The following is a 15,883-nucleotide window of genomic DNA, read 5'->3' as shown; positions in this document are numbered from 1 at the left end:
AATCACCATCTTTCCTAAACAAAATAAGGACTTATTACAATGTGCATCATACAGACCAATTTCACTTCTGAATAATGACGTTAAGATACTCTCAAAAATCATAGCTAGAAGGATGGAGAAAGTGCTCCTTCAGTAATATCACAAGATCAAACTGGATTTATCAAGGGTCACACTTATCTTCAAATCTTCGATGCCTGTTTAATGTAATATACTCACCAACAAAGTCAAACACCCCAGAAATATTATTATCATTGGATGCAGAAAAAGCATTTGACATGATTGAATGGAAATACCTTTTACTACATTAGAGAAATTTGGGTTTGGCCCGAACATTTGTGCATGGATCAAATTACTGTATACCAATCCAGAAGCTTCAGTTTGTATCAACAACATTTGTTCAGACTACTTTAAACTAGAATGTGGTACCAGACGAGGATGCCCTTTGTCACCACTGCTATTTGCAATCGCCATTGAACCACTGGCAATTCACTGTTGAAATGCTGATCAGATAAAGGGATTATCAGAGAAGGACTGGAACAGAAAATTTCTCTATATGCAGATGATATGGTACTGTATATATCAGACCCACAAAATTCTGTGCCTGCAGTCTTAACAGCACTTACAGAATTTCAAAAGATCTCTGGTCTCAGAATTAATCTGAATAAAAGTGTACTCTTTCCAGTGAATTCTCAAGCATATAATATTAGATTAGACACCCTACCTTTTATCATTGCAGAACAGTTTAAATACCTAGGGGTAAACATCACAAGTAAACATAAAGCTCTTTATCAACAAAATTTTGCCATCTGCATGGAAAAAATTAAGCAAGACTTGCATAGATGGTCAACCCTTCATCTCACTCTAGCTGGAAGAATTAACACTGTTAAGATGAATATTCTTCCTAAGCTCTTTTTATTTCAAAACATTCCAATATACATCAATAAATCATTTTTAAGCAATTAGATTCAACAATAACCTCATTTATTTGGAACTCAAAACATCCACGTATCAAAGAGCGACCCTACAAAGACAAAGGCAGAAGGTGGCATGGCTCTACCTAACTTTCAGTTTTATTACTGGGCAGCAAACATACAAGCTATAAAACCTGGACACAAATAGATGAACATACACAGGCTGGTCCACAATAGAAGTAAAATCCTGCAGTACTTCTTTATATTCCCTGCTTGTGCCCCAATAAATGCAAGTTATCGCAATATACTAATAACCCAATTGTGCTTCACTCACTCAGAATATGGAACCAATGTAGAAAGCATTTTAAGATGGAGAAGCTTTTATCTGTGGCACCTCTGCAAGAGAACCACCTCTTTCAACCTTCGCAAACATATGCAGTTTTTAATATCTGGAAAAATTTGGGATTAACTTGCTTAGAGATCTTTATATAGACAACATCTTTGCATCCTATGAACAATTACATTCCAAATTTAACATTCCAGCTACACATTTCTTTCACTATCTTCAAATTAGGAACTTTGTTAAACAGAACCTGCCAGATTTTCCTCATCTTGCAACCTCGTCCATGCTGGAAAAAATATTGCTAAATTTCAAGGACTTAGACACCATCTCTGCAATATATAAAATTATTTTACAGTCCCTCCCTTTCAAAGATCCAAGAGGACACTGGGAAAAAGATCTCTCAATCAATATATCAGAAAAGGAGTGGAAAGTAGCAATGCAGAGAATTCACTCGAGCTCCATATGCAAAGCATATAATTATTCAACTCAAAATTTTATATCGAGCACATCTGTCTCGCCTAAAACTCTCCAAAATGTTTCCAGGGCAGATCCAACCTGCAACGCTGCAATCAAGTCCCAGCATCACTGGGTCACATGTTTTGGGCCTGCACCAAATTAACATCATTCTGACCCAAAATTTTTAATTACCTTTCAGACAGCCTTGGTGTCACAATACCTCCTAACCCATTAACAGCTGGGTTCGGTGTTCTTCCAGATGGACAAACAAACTGTGATTGCATTCACTATACTCTTGGCACGCAGACTTATTTTGCTAAACTGGAAGAATCCAGACTCTCCTCTTTTAAGTAAGTGGGAAACTGATGTGTTATACTATTTAAAATTGGAAAAAATCAAATACTCAGTTAGATGATCTGTACAGATTTTTTTCAGAATATGGCAGGATCTAATGAATAATATTTTAGAATAAGCTCTCAAAGCACAGAGGAAGCAATTATTTCCACATTTCTTTTTCTTCTTCATTCATCTCTATTGGCCTATCAAACTCATCAATTTAGGTATGCTTACAAGCCTTAAGCTTTACCCCGTTGGCCATGCTCTCTCTCTCAGGGGTGGGGGGTCGACTTGTTCTCAATCTTATTTTTTGTAAAAATTGATTGATTTGTATGGAATGATTACAATAAAATTAATAGAAAAAAAAGAGAATTTTAAAAACTTCATACACAGAGATCTTTTTGAGATATCTGAACAAAAATTGAATTGTATCAATAAATTTATTTGAAAAATAAGCAAGCCACATTTCAACAAAATTGGTCCACAGAGGAACCAGACACAGAAAGACAGACCTCAGCTTTTGCAGTGGGTACTTCTTGTATTATATGTGCATGCACCTAAAAATTAAAATGAATCAAATTTGCTACCAATAGTAACAAGGCTACCAGTAAAAAGAGGGCATGGACATAGTAATTTAACCTATATCACTATTTATCTTTTTTGATAAATCATTGTTAGTGATAACTGAAACAGCACAGTTTCATTATGAATACAGTTTCAAAAAACTGTCTCTAAAAATTTGTTTTATATGTAATTTCTCAATTACAAAATGCAAAACTCACTAAAATTATGAAGGTTTATAAAGTTTTTTCTTTTTCAGGATGAACACAAAGTACTTTGTTAATCAAAGGTTACTGTACAATTATTAGCACCCCTGCATTCCATGTACTGATTTTCTGAACCAGGTTACTCCAAGACGTTGCAGGGAGGATATAATTTACGTCAGACACCAGCTCTGTTAATGAACCTGGAACATCACAAGGAGCATTTACTCATACTAGTACACACTGAAATGGCAGGCTAATTCAGAGACACCAGTCAATCTAATTTTTTGTCTTTGTGATATTGGTAAAATGGAGTACCTTGAGGAATCCTCACACGGGCAGACCACACAAACAGCACACAGACAGCAGGCAGGAAACTGAACCCAAGCTCATTGAAATGTATAGCTGCAGTCTGTGAGTTTCACAATCGCATATTAAATATATAATTCACCCAAAGTCAAAAATGCAATGTAATGATTATTACCTAATATCGACTAATTGTTAATAGTATTTTCCACAATATTTGTTTTTTAAAAATAAGTCAAAGTGCCCCGTTGCACGACTGCACACGGGTCTCAGTCTGGGAGAGCGTGTCTTGAGCAGTACATTAGCGAGACCGAGGGCGCGCGTACTGTTCGACTGTTCTGCACACGATTGTCGTGCACTGCATCGTAACATCGACGATAGATTAAACGTCTGCTCACGCTGCTGCCAATGCGAGTGTCTATGGTGGTGCCTGTTAATTGCATTACTATAGATTTGGCCGGGCCATGGCAGACGAATGGGAAGTCGAGGTGAGTGAAGGTGTTTAGAAATCCGTCTTTCTGAGAATCTTACGTACAGTACAGTTAATTGTCAAAATTGTATGTTTTGGACCCAGGCATATTAAGCTAAACAAGAAAGTTTGTATCCGGTAAAATAAGCCTCGATGTAATTTTGTCGTGTTGAGCATTTTTAATGGATTCTATATGTTGTTTGTTTACTTGTTCACAAACACTTCCATAAAAAGTATTTAGTATAAGGATGTTGTACCGTGTTAGCCTTTATGAATGTAGTGAGGAGTCAAGCAAAATTCCATCTTCCCTGAAGAAGGGGCCTGAGATGCCTCGAAAGCTTGCATATTGTAATCTTTTTAGTTAGCCAATGAAAGGTGTCATTTTGCTTGACTTCTCACTACATTAAAAATTATTTATAATTTGTAACGAGGTATCTTCCGTTTTCTTTGCATTATGTTTTGAAAAATAAGTAGTATCCCCCAAAAAAAACAAAAAACAAAAACTGTGCTGATTAGCTGACTGAATTGTAACACTCGGGCAGATAATATTTTAATTAAAATATAAAATACACATGGAGCCAATAGTTGATGCAGTGTATTTCTAATGCAATATCGGAACATACAGGAATGGCAATGGCTGCTTTAAGTTTTTGTTTTATTTTCTTCGGTATTTTCTTGCTTTATCATGAAATCATTCACATGTCGTCCACTATTGCACGTGAGTGAATTTCTTGCTTAAATAGATATGTTGTTTATATTGCAGTGTTTGTTACTAAAATGTTATTGGCCATTGTTTAAGCGTCATTGACAGCTAATCAATGATTTCACTCCCAACAATAATTTATTCTTTGCGTTAGTACTGGTTTTAATATACAAGTTATTTTTTATTTTTATTTTTTTTGGAGAAAAGAACAGGAAGACGATAGAGGAGATTTTAGTGTGTATTTGAGGCACTAATTCGTTTAATAGGTAAGACAATACCTGCTGTAGGTCGGAGCCAACGAAGTGAGTAAATACTATATATAACTAATTGAGGTTTCAGAAAGAATTAGCTTTTACAAAGGTGCAGGCATTGCAGGACAAAAAGTAGGCATATTAATCTTTACAAGAAAAAATATTTTTTATAATACAGTGTATTTTAAAGTAATTTTAGGGCCTATACAGATACCTAAAACCAGGCATTTTTATAACGGCAGCATCATTTAGGTGATATAGTACCTTTCTCTGTACATTTGATATAACTGCTACTATACTACTTCAATAAGCCTGTCTTTGTCAGCTAACATAAACTGCATTTCTTACTGTTGCCTTTTTAGATAGTCCTGTGACACATTTTTCTTTATTTATTTAGGACCAGCTTGTGGTTGTTGAATTGTCTGGAATAATTGATTCTGACTTTTTAACTAAAGGGGTTGATAAATGCAAGATTTTGGTAAGTCCTCTGTGTGTTGTTGAAAAAATGTTTAACTACTCAAAGTATATTTTGGAAAATAGTGGAACAGCTTCTGAATAATAGGAAACATTTAGTACTTTATGTGTTTGAATTTTGTAGTACAACATGCATTACGTATTTTTAGTTATATATTTATTTATAGATATATTTTGCATTGTGTGTTTATAATTAAGTGCTCAATTGCGAGTTACAGTTATAGCTATGGTACATGCGATGCTGTTGTGCAGTTATTCTGTTAGACTAGCCACGTGATGTGTTTTTTTTTTTTTTTAAACTTAGTCTTTAGAATCAATCAATCAATCAACATTTATTTATATAGCACATATTCATACAAAAAAATGTAGCTCAAAGTGCTTTATAAAATGAATAGAAAAATAGAAGACACAATAAAAAATAAACATAAGTCAACATTAATTAACATAGAATAAGTAAGGTCCGATGGCCAGGGTGGACAGAAAAACAAAAACTCCAAAGGCTGGAGAAAAAATAAAATCTGTAGGGGTTCCAGACCAAGAGACCGCCCAGTCCCCTCTGGGCAATCTACCTAACATAAGTCAAACAGTCCTCTTTGTATTTATTTTTTTTGACAGATTTTAATCAAGACTTTACATTATAAACCACCATTACTTTAGCAATGTATTGTAACCGAGTAAATTTGTCAAATGTACTACCCTTGAACTAATTCTTTTAAACATAACATATATCCCTTATAGCGAAGAACAAGGGAACTCAAGTACAGCTGTATTATCCACCCCCAAAAAAACAAAACTGCTGTCCAGGATACACAAAAGGTAGACTGAATTTAAATATGGGAATACTAGCTAAAAACGTACTAAACAGCAAAAAAATTAAAGCTTCTTTGAAGCCACAGAACTGTACCCTGAAAGATGGAAAACTAAAACTGCTAAAACTTTAAAATTAGAACAGTCCAGTCCCCACTCAACTTTTAAAAAAAAAAAAAAAAAAAAAAATCCAAATTCACGTCTGAGTTTAGACAGTCTTCTGCTGACCCTTCTTGCCAATGTTGTAGGGACTTCCTTTAAACTTGAGAATGTTCCAGAATCTGAATCATACACCAAAAAATAACATTCTTAGACTTGCTTAATCCAATTTACAATTGCTGGTGATCTTAGCCTATTCTGGCAGCACTGGGAGAAATGCAGGAAGCTGAGTTGCCCAAATGCACATTCACACTCAATATAATGAACAATATATTAAATCTTTTGTGTAATTCATTATTATGCATTATAAATCAGTTGATGATAATTACTTTTGATTCTTTGTCACTTTTAATATTGTCTTCACATTTCTGATCTATGAGCTCATCTTAAAGTTTACCAGGACCTATGTTGATAAATACAATCTATTTTACATTTGTTGCTTTAGGCATTAATAAACTGTTAAAGCTAAAACCCCTCTTCCCTGTGCTATTAAAAAATAAAATATATATCAAAACTGAATATACTCACTAACTTCTTCTGCAGCTGCAGCACTGTTTTTAAGGAGAGTGACAGCAAAGTGGAACCGATTAATAAAAATACTTGGCTGTACTGATGTTTTGCATTTTAAAAAGTGGAAAGTAATGATATGACTGTATGGATTTTTATGTATGCATGCACGTATATATCTTATGTTCAGGTCATAGACCTGCCAATTTGCACATTTGCACTGTCACAATTTATTATTTCGCTGCTGTATTTTGAAGTGTGATAGTGGCATGTTTCAATGATACTTTAAGCTGTGTGTGCCACACCTCCACATGATGGCATCCCACCTACAACAGACTTCATGTTCAAAAAATGTTGCACCTTGGACACCTTAATGTTGTAAGTAGAGTTAAAATTTAACAAATGTATGATTATATTTAATTTGTAATATTTTTGTCTCCACTAAGGGGTCGTACAATGTTTTTTTATAACTTTTCCTCAACAAGATGTTTTTGCTACTTTTTTTGTGCAAATTGTAAAGTGAAGTTAGACCACATCTGAAAAGTTTTGTCAAAAAGTGAAATGTGAATAAATGATGAATGTGCTTACTACTTACTACAAATATTCTACATAAAAATGTCTAATGTAGATGTTGTGATAATTCAGTTAATATTTTTAATATGAGTTGTTCCATTTTTCTTTTTGGATTTGTAATAGAATCCAATAAACATGCTTGTAAGAAAGAGTGCAGATAATTATGTAGGACCTGAAACTCCGTAAGTTTTCAAATGTGGAATAAAACTTATAAAATATTACATTTCTTTCCTTTGTAGAATAAATATGTGCTTCTCGATTATTTAATCATTAAATAAGTATATAGTAACATTAATAGTATAAATTGTCCTGAATATATATATGTATTGTGTTTACTCTGTGTTTTGACATCTGCACTCTGACCCTTAAAGGTCATGCGAAAAGACAATTTCCCTTCTGGAATTAATAAAGTATATCAAATCAAAATCAAAAATATTTTTTCCCCTCCAGGGTATTGACAGTGAACAGCCCATAATGCAAGTGGGAAGGTATGTGTTTGCTGGAGAATTTGAAGGTTGGTATTGTTCTCACTTCTCTGTTAAAATTTTAAAAATATGTTAAAGCGTTCATTAAAAGAATACTCCAGGACAGGACTCTTGACCAGTGCAAGATGGGGAAAGTGCATAACTTTCATGTGCTACTCTGATTTTTCTGGAAGTATTAATGTAACATTATTTTAATAAAAAACAAAAATGTTTTGGGCATTGTCAGCGTACTACTGGATTAACTGGCATGTGGAGTATGCAACATGAGTAATCTGATAATTTTTTCAAGAATGGTTTTATATGGTTTGCTAGTTTTTAGAGTTGGCTTCCGTTGAAGACTGATGTAAGAGAAACTTTTTCATTTTTTTCCCTGAGAAAATGAGATTAAAGTTTTCTCTCGGCCAACACTACTGACAACATTGGTTAATTAACAGATACAAAATGTAATTTTTGGGTGAGATTCCTTTAAGTAAAGAAGAAGATTCTTCTCCATATAGCCGATTTGCTACATTTTATAGTGTTGATTCTCACTATTTTCAGTTTGTTGTGGGTCCTTTTTATAAATAAACTGAAAAATAGCACTTAGTACATTAGTAGGCATTGGAAAATCACTATTGGTAAAATATTTTCATCCATTTCATATTTATTGGCAAATCTCCACAGCAAAGGTACAATTTTAGGTTTAAAAACTGATCTAACAGCCTGACCTTGTTTGACTTTGCATAGCGGTAGAAGAATCTTGCAGTGGTTAGTGTAGCTGCCTTATAGCACTAGAATTGTTGGTGTGGAATTTATATATTATCTCTGTATTTCTCTAGTTAATCCATTGTTTCTTTCCCATCACATTCAGGTTATCTTAATGGGTTTCATGTTGTTGTGCATATATGTCTATATGAGCGTGTGCTGTAATTAATTACTTCCTTGTCCAGGTTTCCTTCTCAACTCCCACAATTTTGAACTTGATAAATGAAAACATAAAACAGATGATTTTGTGCTCTTTAGTGAAATCAATGCAGATGAAGGAGTGTATGTTTTGTACAATCAGTAGCAAGCAGAATATAGTTTTGAATCTGCTTGCTATTAAGTAGCATCAATATCTGTCATGCCACCTACTGAATTAGACAACTGTTCCATCTGTCCATTTACTGAATCCATGATGTATGTCTCAAATTTTTAAACAAACATAAATAGAGATTTGGGAATTTGCATCTTGTTAAAGGGCACAATAATGCTGCAGTGAGATGAAACATAGTGACTTTTTTAATAACCTAGTAGACTCTATGAGACTTGCCTTAAACATGGACAAGTCAGTGTGAGTGGTGCTGTACACAGTTACAGTCATTGTCTACATTTTACCTTTCTCTTATTGTTTTCTGTTTTTCTTCTAACCAGCCAAATTTATTTTTCTGACAGGGATAGCCATTTTAATTTACATTGCACTTCATGTACATTTCACTTTTTCATGGAATCTGTTTAGAGTTACTGTAAGTGTCACCTTTCGAAGCTACAGTGCCAACTGGTCACTGCGTCCTCTTGTGGTTCCTATAGTCCCTGCACATTTAAGTCCAAATATTCTTTTAAAGGGCTGGGCCCCCACAACGTATTATTGTCTTCTGAACTTGCATTAAGATCTAGGTCACAGTAATATCCACCTATGAATTCCTGTTTCTGCATACATAGTATTGTGGAAATAGTTGGACCTCCCTAAACTGGTTGCTACCCCTTAATTACCAGTCCCTGGAGTATAATGTATTAACTCAACAGTCACCTTCCTGATGGCATAGCCACCAGAAAGTCACAGAGGTTTTGCGTTATTGTCCCAAGATACCTTATCAAAAGCAGTATCAAAATAGAAGTAATGCTCGCAGCTTAAGCAGTCTGAAGGAGCAGAACACAAGCTGAGATTTCCACTAGGAGGCATACAGTACATGTGTATAGTTGTTTTTTTTTTAAATTACTTTGTACTTGTCTATTGAAGCATTCCTGCTTTAAAGAAGTTCAGCATGTAGCTCTACAATTACTTTAATATATTCAATTTTTAATGCTATCTGTAAAAGTTGTAATGTTTTAAAATTTTATCCATACTTAATGATTTTTTGTTGCTTGTGCTATGCTTATAGCATTATGTAATTGCAGTAACATTGTTAATTGTTGTATTCTAATACTTAAGAAAAAAATGAGGTTGAAATCCCTTACCTTTTTGTACTTCTTCTTGATGACAGATTCTTTAGGATCATGTGTCATATTTGAAGAAAAGAAGGAAGAAGGTAAGAAATCCGTTTTCCTAAAGGAAGCATTTCTAAATTGTGGTATAAAATTTCAGTGCAGAAAAAAGTGTTTTTTCAGTATTCTGTGTTTGTTTTCTTAAATCCCTGCCATAAAGATTCAACATAATTAATGAATATTTAATAATAACTAGTGGGCTTCGCCCCCTGCTCGCTTCACTCGCCAACCCCTGTGTTTGGTTTTCCGGATACACACTTTTAAGATTTTTTTTTCTTTGAATTCTTACTATTTCATTAGTTTCACATTTCTGAACTTCTGTAAAAACAATAATTGGAATCTTTCAAGTCCCAATATGCTGAATCTTTTAAATTAGGTCTGTTAGACATGCATTTAATGACGTTGTACCATAATTCAGGAAAGGTTTCTCTGTTTGGAATTTCGGCACAGTCAAAATAATCCACATCATCAGCAGTTAATAATTTTTTTTGCAAAGTAACCAATAAATGTATGTGAGGTAAACCACATTTTTGAAATTCTCCGACTTAAACGTCAAAGCCTTACAATATTTACATACTTTTGACATATCACCTATGTCCTCCATATATTCGATCTCTATTCGCCTTTTCATTATTTCTCCGAGTAATAATTTCTCTTTTTTTGCGCTACTGCAATGTTTACTTTCTTTGTTTTGACACTGTCGTTTTTTTCTGCTTTCATATTCTGTATCTTGCGTTGCATGTGTTTTGCACCTCCGTTTTTTTGATTCTTTTGAATTCCACTGTTTTCATTATCTCTAACCTGCTCTACCTGTGTTTGTCCCCCTTGTGATGTTATGTTATGATGTTTTACTTTGTTTTCTACTCTGTCTTTTATTTCTGACCTCGCTTTGTCCTGTTTTTTTCTTTTTTTTTTTCCCCAATGACACCTGGTCCGTGGTGATTATTTTCCCTTTTTTGAGTAATAATTTCCATTTGTTTGTGGTACTGTGATCTTTAATTTCTTTTTTTTTTAATATACTTTCTGATTTTCCTACTTTCATATTTTTTAACTTTCTCCACATGTGTTTCACGCAAACCCCCCGAGAGCCTTTTCGAATTCCACTGCTTTGATAATCTCTAACCTGCTCTGCATGTGTATAGCGCCAACATTTGTGAACATCTTTATGAAATTCTACTTTGTCTTTTACTCTCTCTTTTAACTCTTTGAGGGCTGAATATTTTTTCTGAAAAACAATGGTTTCACACAGAAATCAACATAAAATGTGTGTTGCTGCATGCCGAGGTTACCAGTTTGCCACGAATGTGCGGCAGACTTGCTGCCAGGCTGTCTTTGTGTGGCTGGGGCAGCGGCAGCAGCCACAGCAGCGGTTCATGATCGCAGTGCATTGCAATCTGGTTTCTACCTCTTACCATTGTTAAGTGGCAGTCCTCCCTGGCAAACATTGCCATAGGCGTGTCTGCTCAAGCTGGAACCTCACATTTGTTTTCGATCACTTGTATCAAAATCAGAGTCTGGCAAGTCATAGTCCAGTTAAGAGATAATAGGCAAAACTTTGTCCATGGAGTATTTTGCTTCACACATTTGCTTTGATCTCTCGCCATTATGTCAGTGCCATTTTTGCTCTTGTTTGCACCTTACTGCTCAAGCGAGCGCAGAAAATCTTGGTCAAACTAATGAAGCTAACTTTCCTTCTAGAAATAAACCGCTAACTAAAACATAACGGTTTGTTTTGGCACAGTTTACAGTTGATTACCATCGTCATCTCCTCCTTTTGACAAAAGTTGACATCAGCCCTGAAAGAGTTAATTCTGTGTCCGATTGGACATGCTTTTTTTCAATTCCACTTGTTTTGGGCTGATAATTACCTTCCTTATTTTCTGAATTTGCACCTAGATTATTCTTTTTCTTTTTTGCTCTTTTTTCTCTCCAATGCTTTTGAGTCTCTTTTCTCCGTGTTGCTTTCTTCTTCGCTTAGTCGTCGACGTTTCATTTATACTGTATTGTCCTTATACACTTTATATTCGCTGAGAGCCCTGGATCTGTGTGTGCAGCCTTTACACGACTGAGTGTTTTGCTGCCTATGGCCTTATTTAAGTAGGGCATGTCTTGCAAGAATCTCATGTTCTACGTCATCACGAGATGGTCCTGGGTCAATCTCTTGGCACAAAGTCTCATGTGTAAGGTCCCCGTGAGATGCTTCATGGCCAATCTCTTTTGTCTCGCAGGTCTTTTAAGTGTCTTCTGTGATCTTAACGTGAAGATCACATCTCGTCTCCCATCTTTCTCTCCAAGGATTTTATTTTATAATAGTGAGATAATAATTTAAATCTTACTTGAACTGCATATTAGCTCCAGGATTCCATGTTTGACTGTTCTGCTTTTGTTTATTATACAACATAGTTAGTTGGCTCCTTTATCAAAAGCTAATTACAAGATCTTATTTATCTTATTTTACAGTTGAAATACAGGCAGATTAAGTCTCCAACCAGTTATAATTTCTCCTCTACATTTGTTGCTGCCTGACAAAGATGGCATTAGTCTGAAACCTTTGTGCTTGTTCAGAAAATAGGTGGTTGACTATAGTAAAATGATAAAATGGTTAATTCCATACCCTTAAATACCTGAGATTCATATTCTTTTAGTATTTTTTAAATTTTTCTTGATGACTACAAACAACTAAATGCATTAAAATGAAGATTTTTTTAATACCTTCCAGTATGTGCCTGTATATGCAATGTATTGAACCATTTCAACTGAGGAAGAGGAATTAAAGAAATGGATAGAAATATATTAACATTATGCTGTGTAACAGAATATAAGTTCAAAGTGAAATCAAGTTTTATAACCAATATATCAATATGACTGACTTAATGAAAGCTAGGTTATCCTAGTCATGTTTCTAACTTAAATTAAGTGCTTTAAAACTGAAATATACTAGTCTTCTTTAAGCCTTATTTAAGTTTAAGTGTTGTTTAACTTTTTTTTTTAACTACTGCATGTGTATGTAATAGTTTCTACTCATTCAAAACTCAGTTATTCAGCTTGTTTTTTCCATGTGTGTTCAATTACTAAAGTATAATTATTTCAAAAAAAGAAAGTACACCATTGTATATACTGTATACTATAATATACCTTATAAAACTTTTTTTTTAATATAGATGCACTTACAGAATCCCCATCCCAGCTGAAATATAAATGTCACACAATCAAGAAGCTAATGATGAAACGAACGTTTCTGTCTGAAATTAAAGAAGGAGAGAGCCCATCAGGTTGTTTGTCCAAAATTTATGTATTATGTGCATAATAATATCCTAAAAATATAACTTGTTATCAAAGTAACAGTGCTTAGGTAGTGCTTATTATTGAGCCAAGCAAACACCTTCAGCTAGGAATTACTTACTGCAGTAAATGTGCTGTTTTATGTCATGCTGTCACAATTAAAGGAGGAACTGAGGTTGTTTTCTGCAGTTCAGATCTGTTGATACTGTATTTCATTTTCATAATGTTATGGTTATTATACAGTGGTGTGAAAAACTATTTGCCCCCTTCCTGATTTCTTATTCTTTTGCATGTTTGTCACACAAAATGTTTCTGATCATCAAACACATTTAACCATTAGTCAAATATAACACAAGTAAACACAAAGTGCAGTTTTCATTCTTATTTAGGGAGAAAAAAAATTCAAACCTACATGGCCCTGTGTGAAAATGTAATTGCCCCCTTGTTCAAAAATAACCTAACTGTAGTGTATCACACCTGAGTTCAATTTCTGTAGCCACCCCCAGGCCGGATTACTACCACACCTGTTTCAATCAAGAAATCACTTAAATAGGAGCTGCCTGACACAGAGAAGTAGACCAAAAGCACCTCAAAAGCTAGACATCATGCCAAGATCCAAAGAAATTCAGGAACAAATGAGAACAGAAGTAATTGAGATCTATCAGTCTGGTAAAGGTTATAAAGCCATTTCTAAAGCTTTGGGACTCCAGCGAACCACAGTGAGAGCCATTATCCACAAATGGCAAAAACATGGAACAGTGGTGAACCTTCCCAGGAGTGGCCGGCCGACCAAAATTACCCCAAGAGCGCAGAGACGACTCATCCGAGAGGTCACAAAAGACCCCAGGACAACGTCTAAAGAACTGCAGGCCTCACTTGCCTCAATTAAGGTCAGTGTTCACGACTCCACCATAAGAAAGAGACTGGGCGAAAATGGCCTCCATGGCAGATTTCCAAGACGCAAACCACTGTTAAGCAAAAAGAACATTAGGGCTCGTCTCAATTTTGCTAAGAAACATCTCGATGGTTGCCAAGACTTTTGGGGAAAATACCTTGTGGACTGATGAGACAAAAGTTGAACTTTTTGGAAGGCAAATGTCCCGTTACATCTGGCGTAAAAGGAACACAGCATTTCAGAAAAAGAACATCATACCAACAGTAAAATATGGTGGTGGTAGTGTGATGGTCTGGGGTTGTTTTGCTGCTTCAGGACCTGGAAGGCTTGCTGTGATAGATGGAACCATGAATTCTACTGTCTACCAAAAAATCCTGAAGGAGAATGTCCGGCCATCTGTTCGTCAACTCAAGCTGAAGCGATCTTGGGTGCTGCAACAGGACAATGACCCAAAACACACCAGCAAATCCACCTCTGAATGGCTGAAGAAAAACAAAATGAAGAGTTTGGAGTGGCCTAGTCAAAGTCCTGACCTGAATCCAATTGAAATGCTATGGCATGACCTTAAAAAGGCGGTTCATGCTAGAAAACCCTCAAATAAAGCTGAATTACAAGAATTCTGCAAAGATGAGTGGGCCAAAATTCCTCCAGAGCGCTGTAAAAGACTCATTGCAAGTTATCGCAAACGCTTGATTGCAGTTATTGCTGCTAAGGGTGGCCCAACCAGTTATTAGGTTCAGGGGGCAATTACTTTTTCACACAGGGCCATGTAGGTTTGGATTTTTTCTCCCTAAATAATAAAACCATCATTTAAAAACTGCATTTTGTGTGTTATATTTGACTAATGGTTAAATGTGTTTGATGATCAGAAACATTTTGTGTGACAAACATGCAAAAGAATAAGAAATCAGGAAGGGGGCAAATAGTTTTTCACACCACTGTAAGGATGGTAAACAGTTTTTGCTACAATAGCTTTATTGTTGCAAAATTTTCAATATGAACTTTCAAACAAAATTTTAAAATAATTTTGCTGTAAATGTAAAGTGTAAAGGAATAAATTGAATAATTATGGAACATCACATTAACTCTTATAAATCTCTCTGTTAGATTTTAGTTGTTTGTAAACAATTAATCATGTAATAGTATGGTTTGTTCAAGTTTGTGTTTGGAATTTAAATCTTTTTTTTTTTTTTTTTTTTTTTTTTTGCAGAAGGCATTGAGGTTCTGCAACTAACTGAGGACAATACCGCCCACAGATCTAGTAGTATCTGTAATTATCTTCCAGACTCTAAACGTACAGAATCAGAAGTAAATGCTGATGATAATGAATCTCATGAAGATCTGCATCAAAGCTCAGACTCTGATGATGAGATAATGAATACTGAGGACAGTGTCTGCTGTGAACTAGAAAACAGTAAACCTGAATTAGATGTGTCAAATGTTGAAGAACAAAAACCTTACGTGGACAGTGAATTTAGTCAGGTTTTGGATAAAAGTGCATCTGATGTACCACTCATGACCACTGCAGAGAATAATCCAAATGAGGCAGAGAATGACCTTAGCCAGGAACTGAACAGCGGTACAACAGATTTGGAATCAACTAGTATATAGTGTGAATGTAAAAAAACCATTACCTGAAAACAGCATTCCACACTAGCTGAATGGACTCTTTACAGCACAACAAAGTATGTATTTTTAGATTTTTTTGAAATAAAATAATACTGTTGAATAATTGTTTTTGTTAATCACAGTGCAATATGTTCAAAATTATTGTAAAAATGAAAGTACTTCACTTTCCAGACAAAAATATTTTCATGAAGTTATGTTTGTCTTTTTTATTATATTCATAGTATTGTTCATTATTTGCTTTTTAAAGAGGTGGTTTGTAAGCAAGTAAAAAAGTTTAAAATTTTTGTAGAAATTGCTAACCCACTAAAAT

General features: G+C 34.7%; 1 protein-coding gene across 1 annotated transcript; it reads left to right on the top strand.

Annotated features, from left to right (window-relative positions):
* The first annotated feature begins 3,465 nt into the window (after positions 1-3,465).
* gtf3c6 (general transcription factor IIIC, polypeptide 6, alpha) lies at positions 3,466-15,608 on the top strand. The gene is made up of 6 exons (XM_039761440.1): positions 3,466-3,604; positions 4,937-5,017; positions 7,510-7,573; positions 9,767-9,811; positions 12,929-13,039; positions 15,155-15,608. The coding sequence occupies exons 1-6, from the start codon at positions 3,581-3,583 to the stop codon at positions 15,553-15,555; spliced, it is 726 nt and encodes a 241-aa protein (XP_039617374.1). The 5' UTR covers positions 3,466-3,580; the 3' UTR covers positions 15,556-15,608.
* Positions 15,609-15,883: the final 275 nt, after the last annotated feature.

The sequence above is a fragment of the Polypterus senegalus genome, chromosome 8, assembly GCF_016835505.1.
Source record: "Polypterus senegalus isolate Bchr_013 chromosome 8, ASM1683550v1, whole genome shotgun sequence".
NCBI classification, from domain to species: domain Eukaryota; kingdom Metazoa; phylum Chordata; class Cladistia; order Polypteriformes; family Polypteridae; genus Polypterus; species Polypterus senegalus.
The sequence above is the reverse complement of the archived record's forward strand: the minus strand, read 5'-3'. Positions and strand labels throughout refer to the sequence as shown.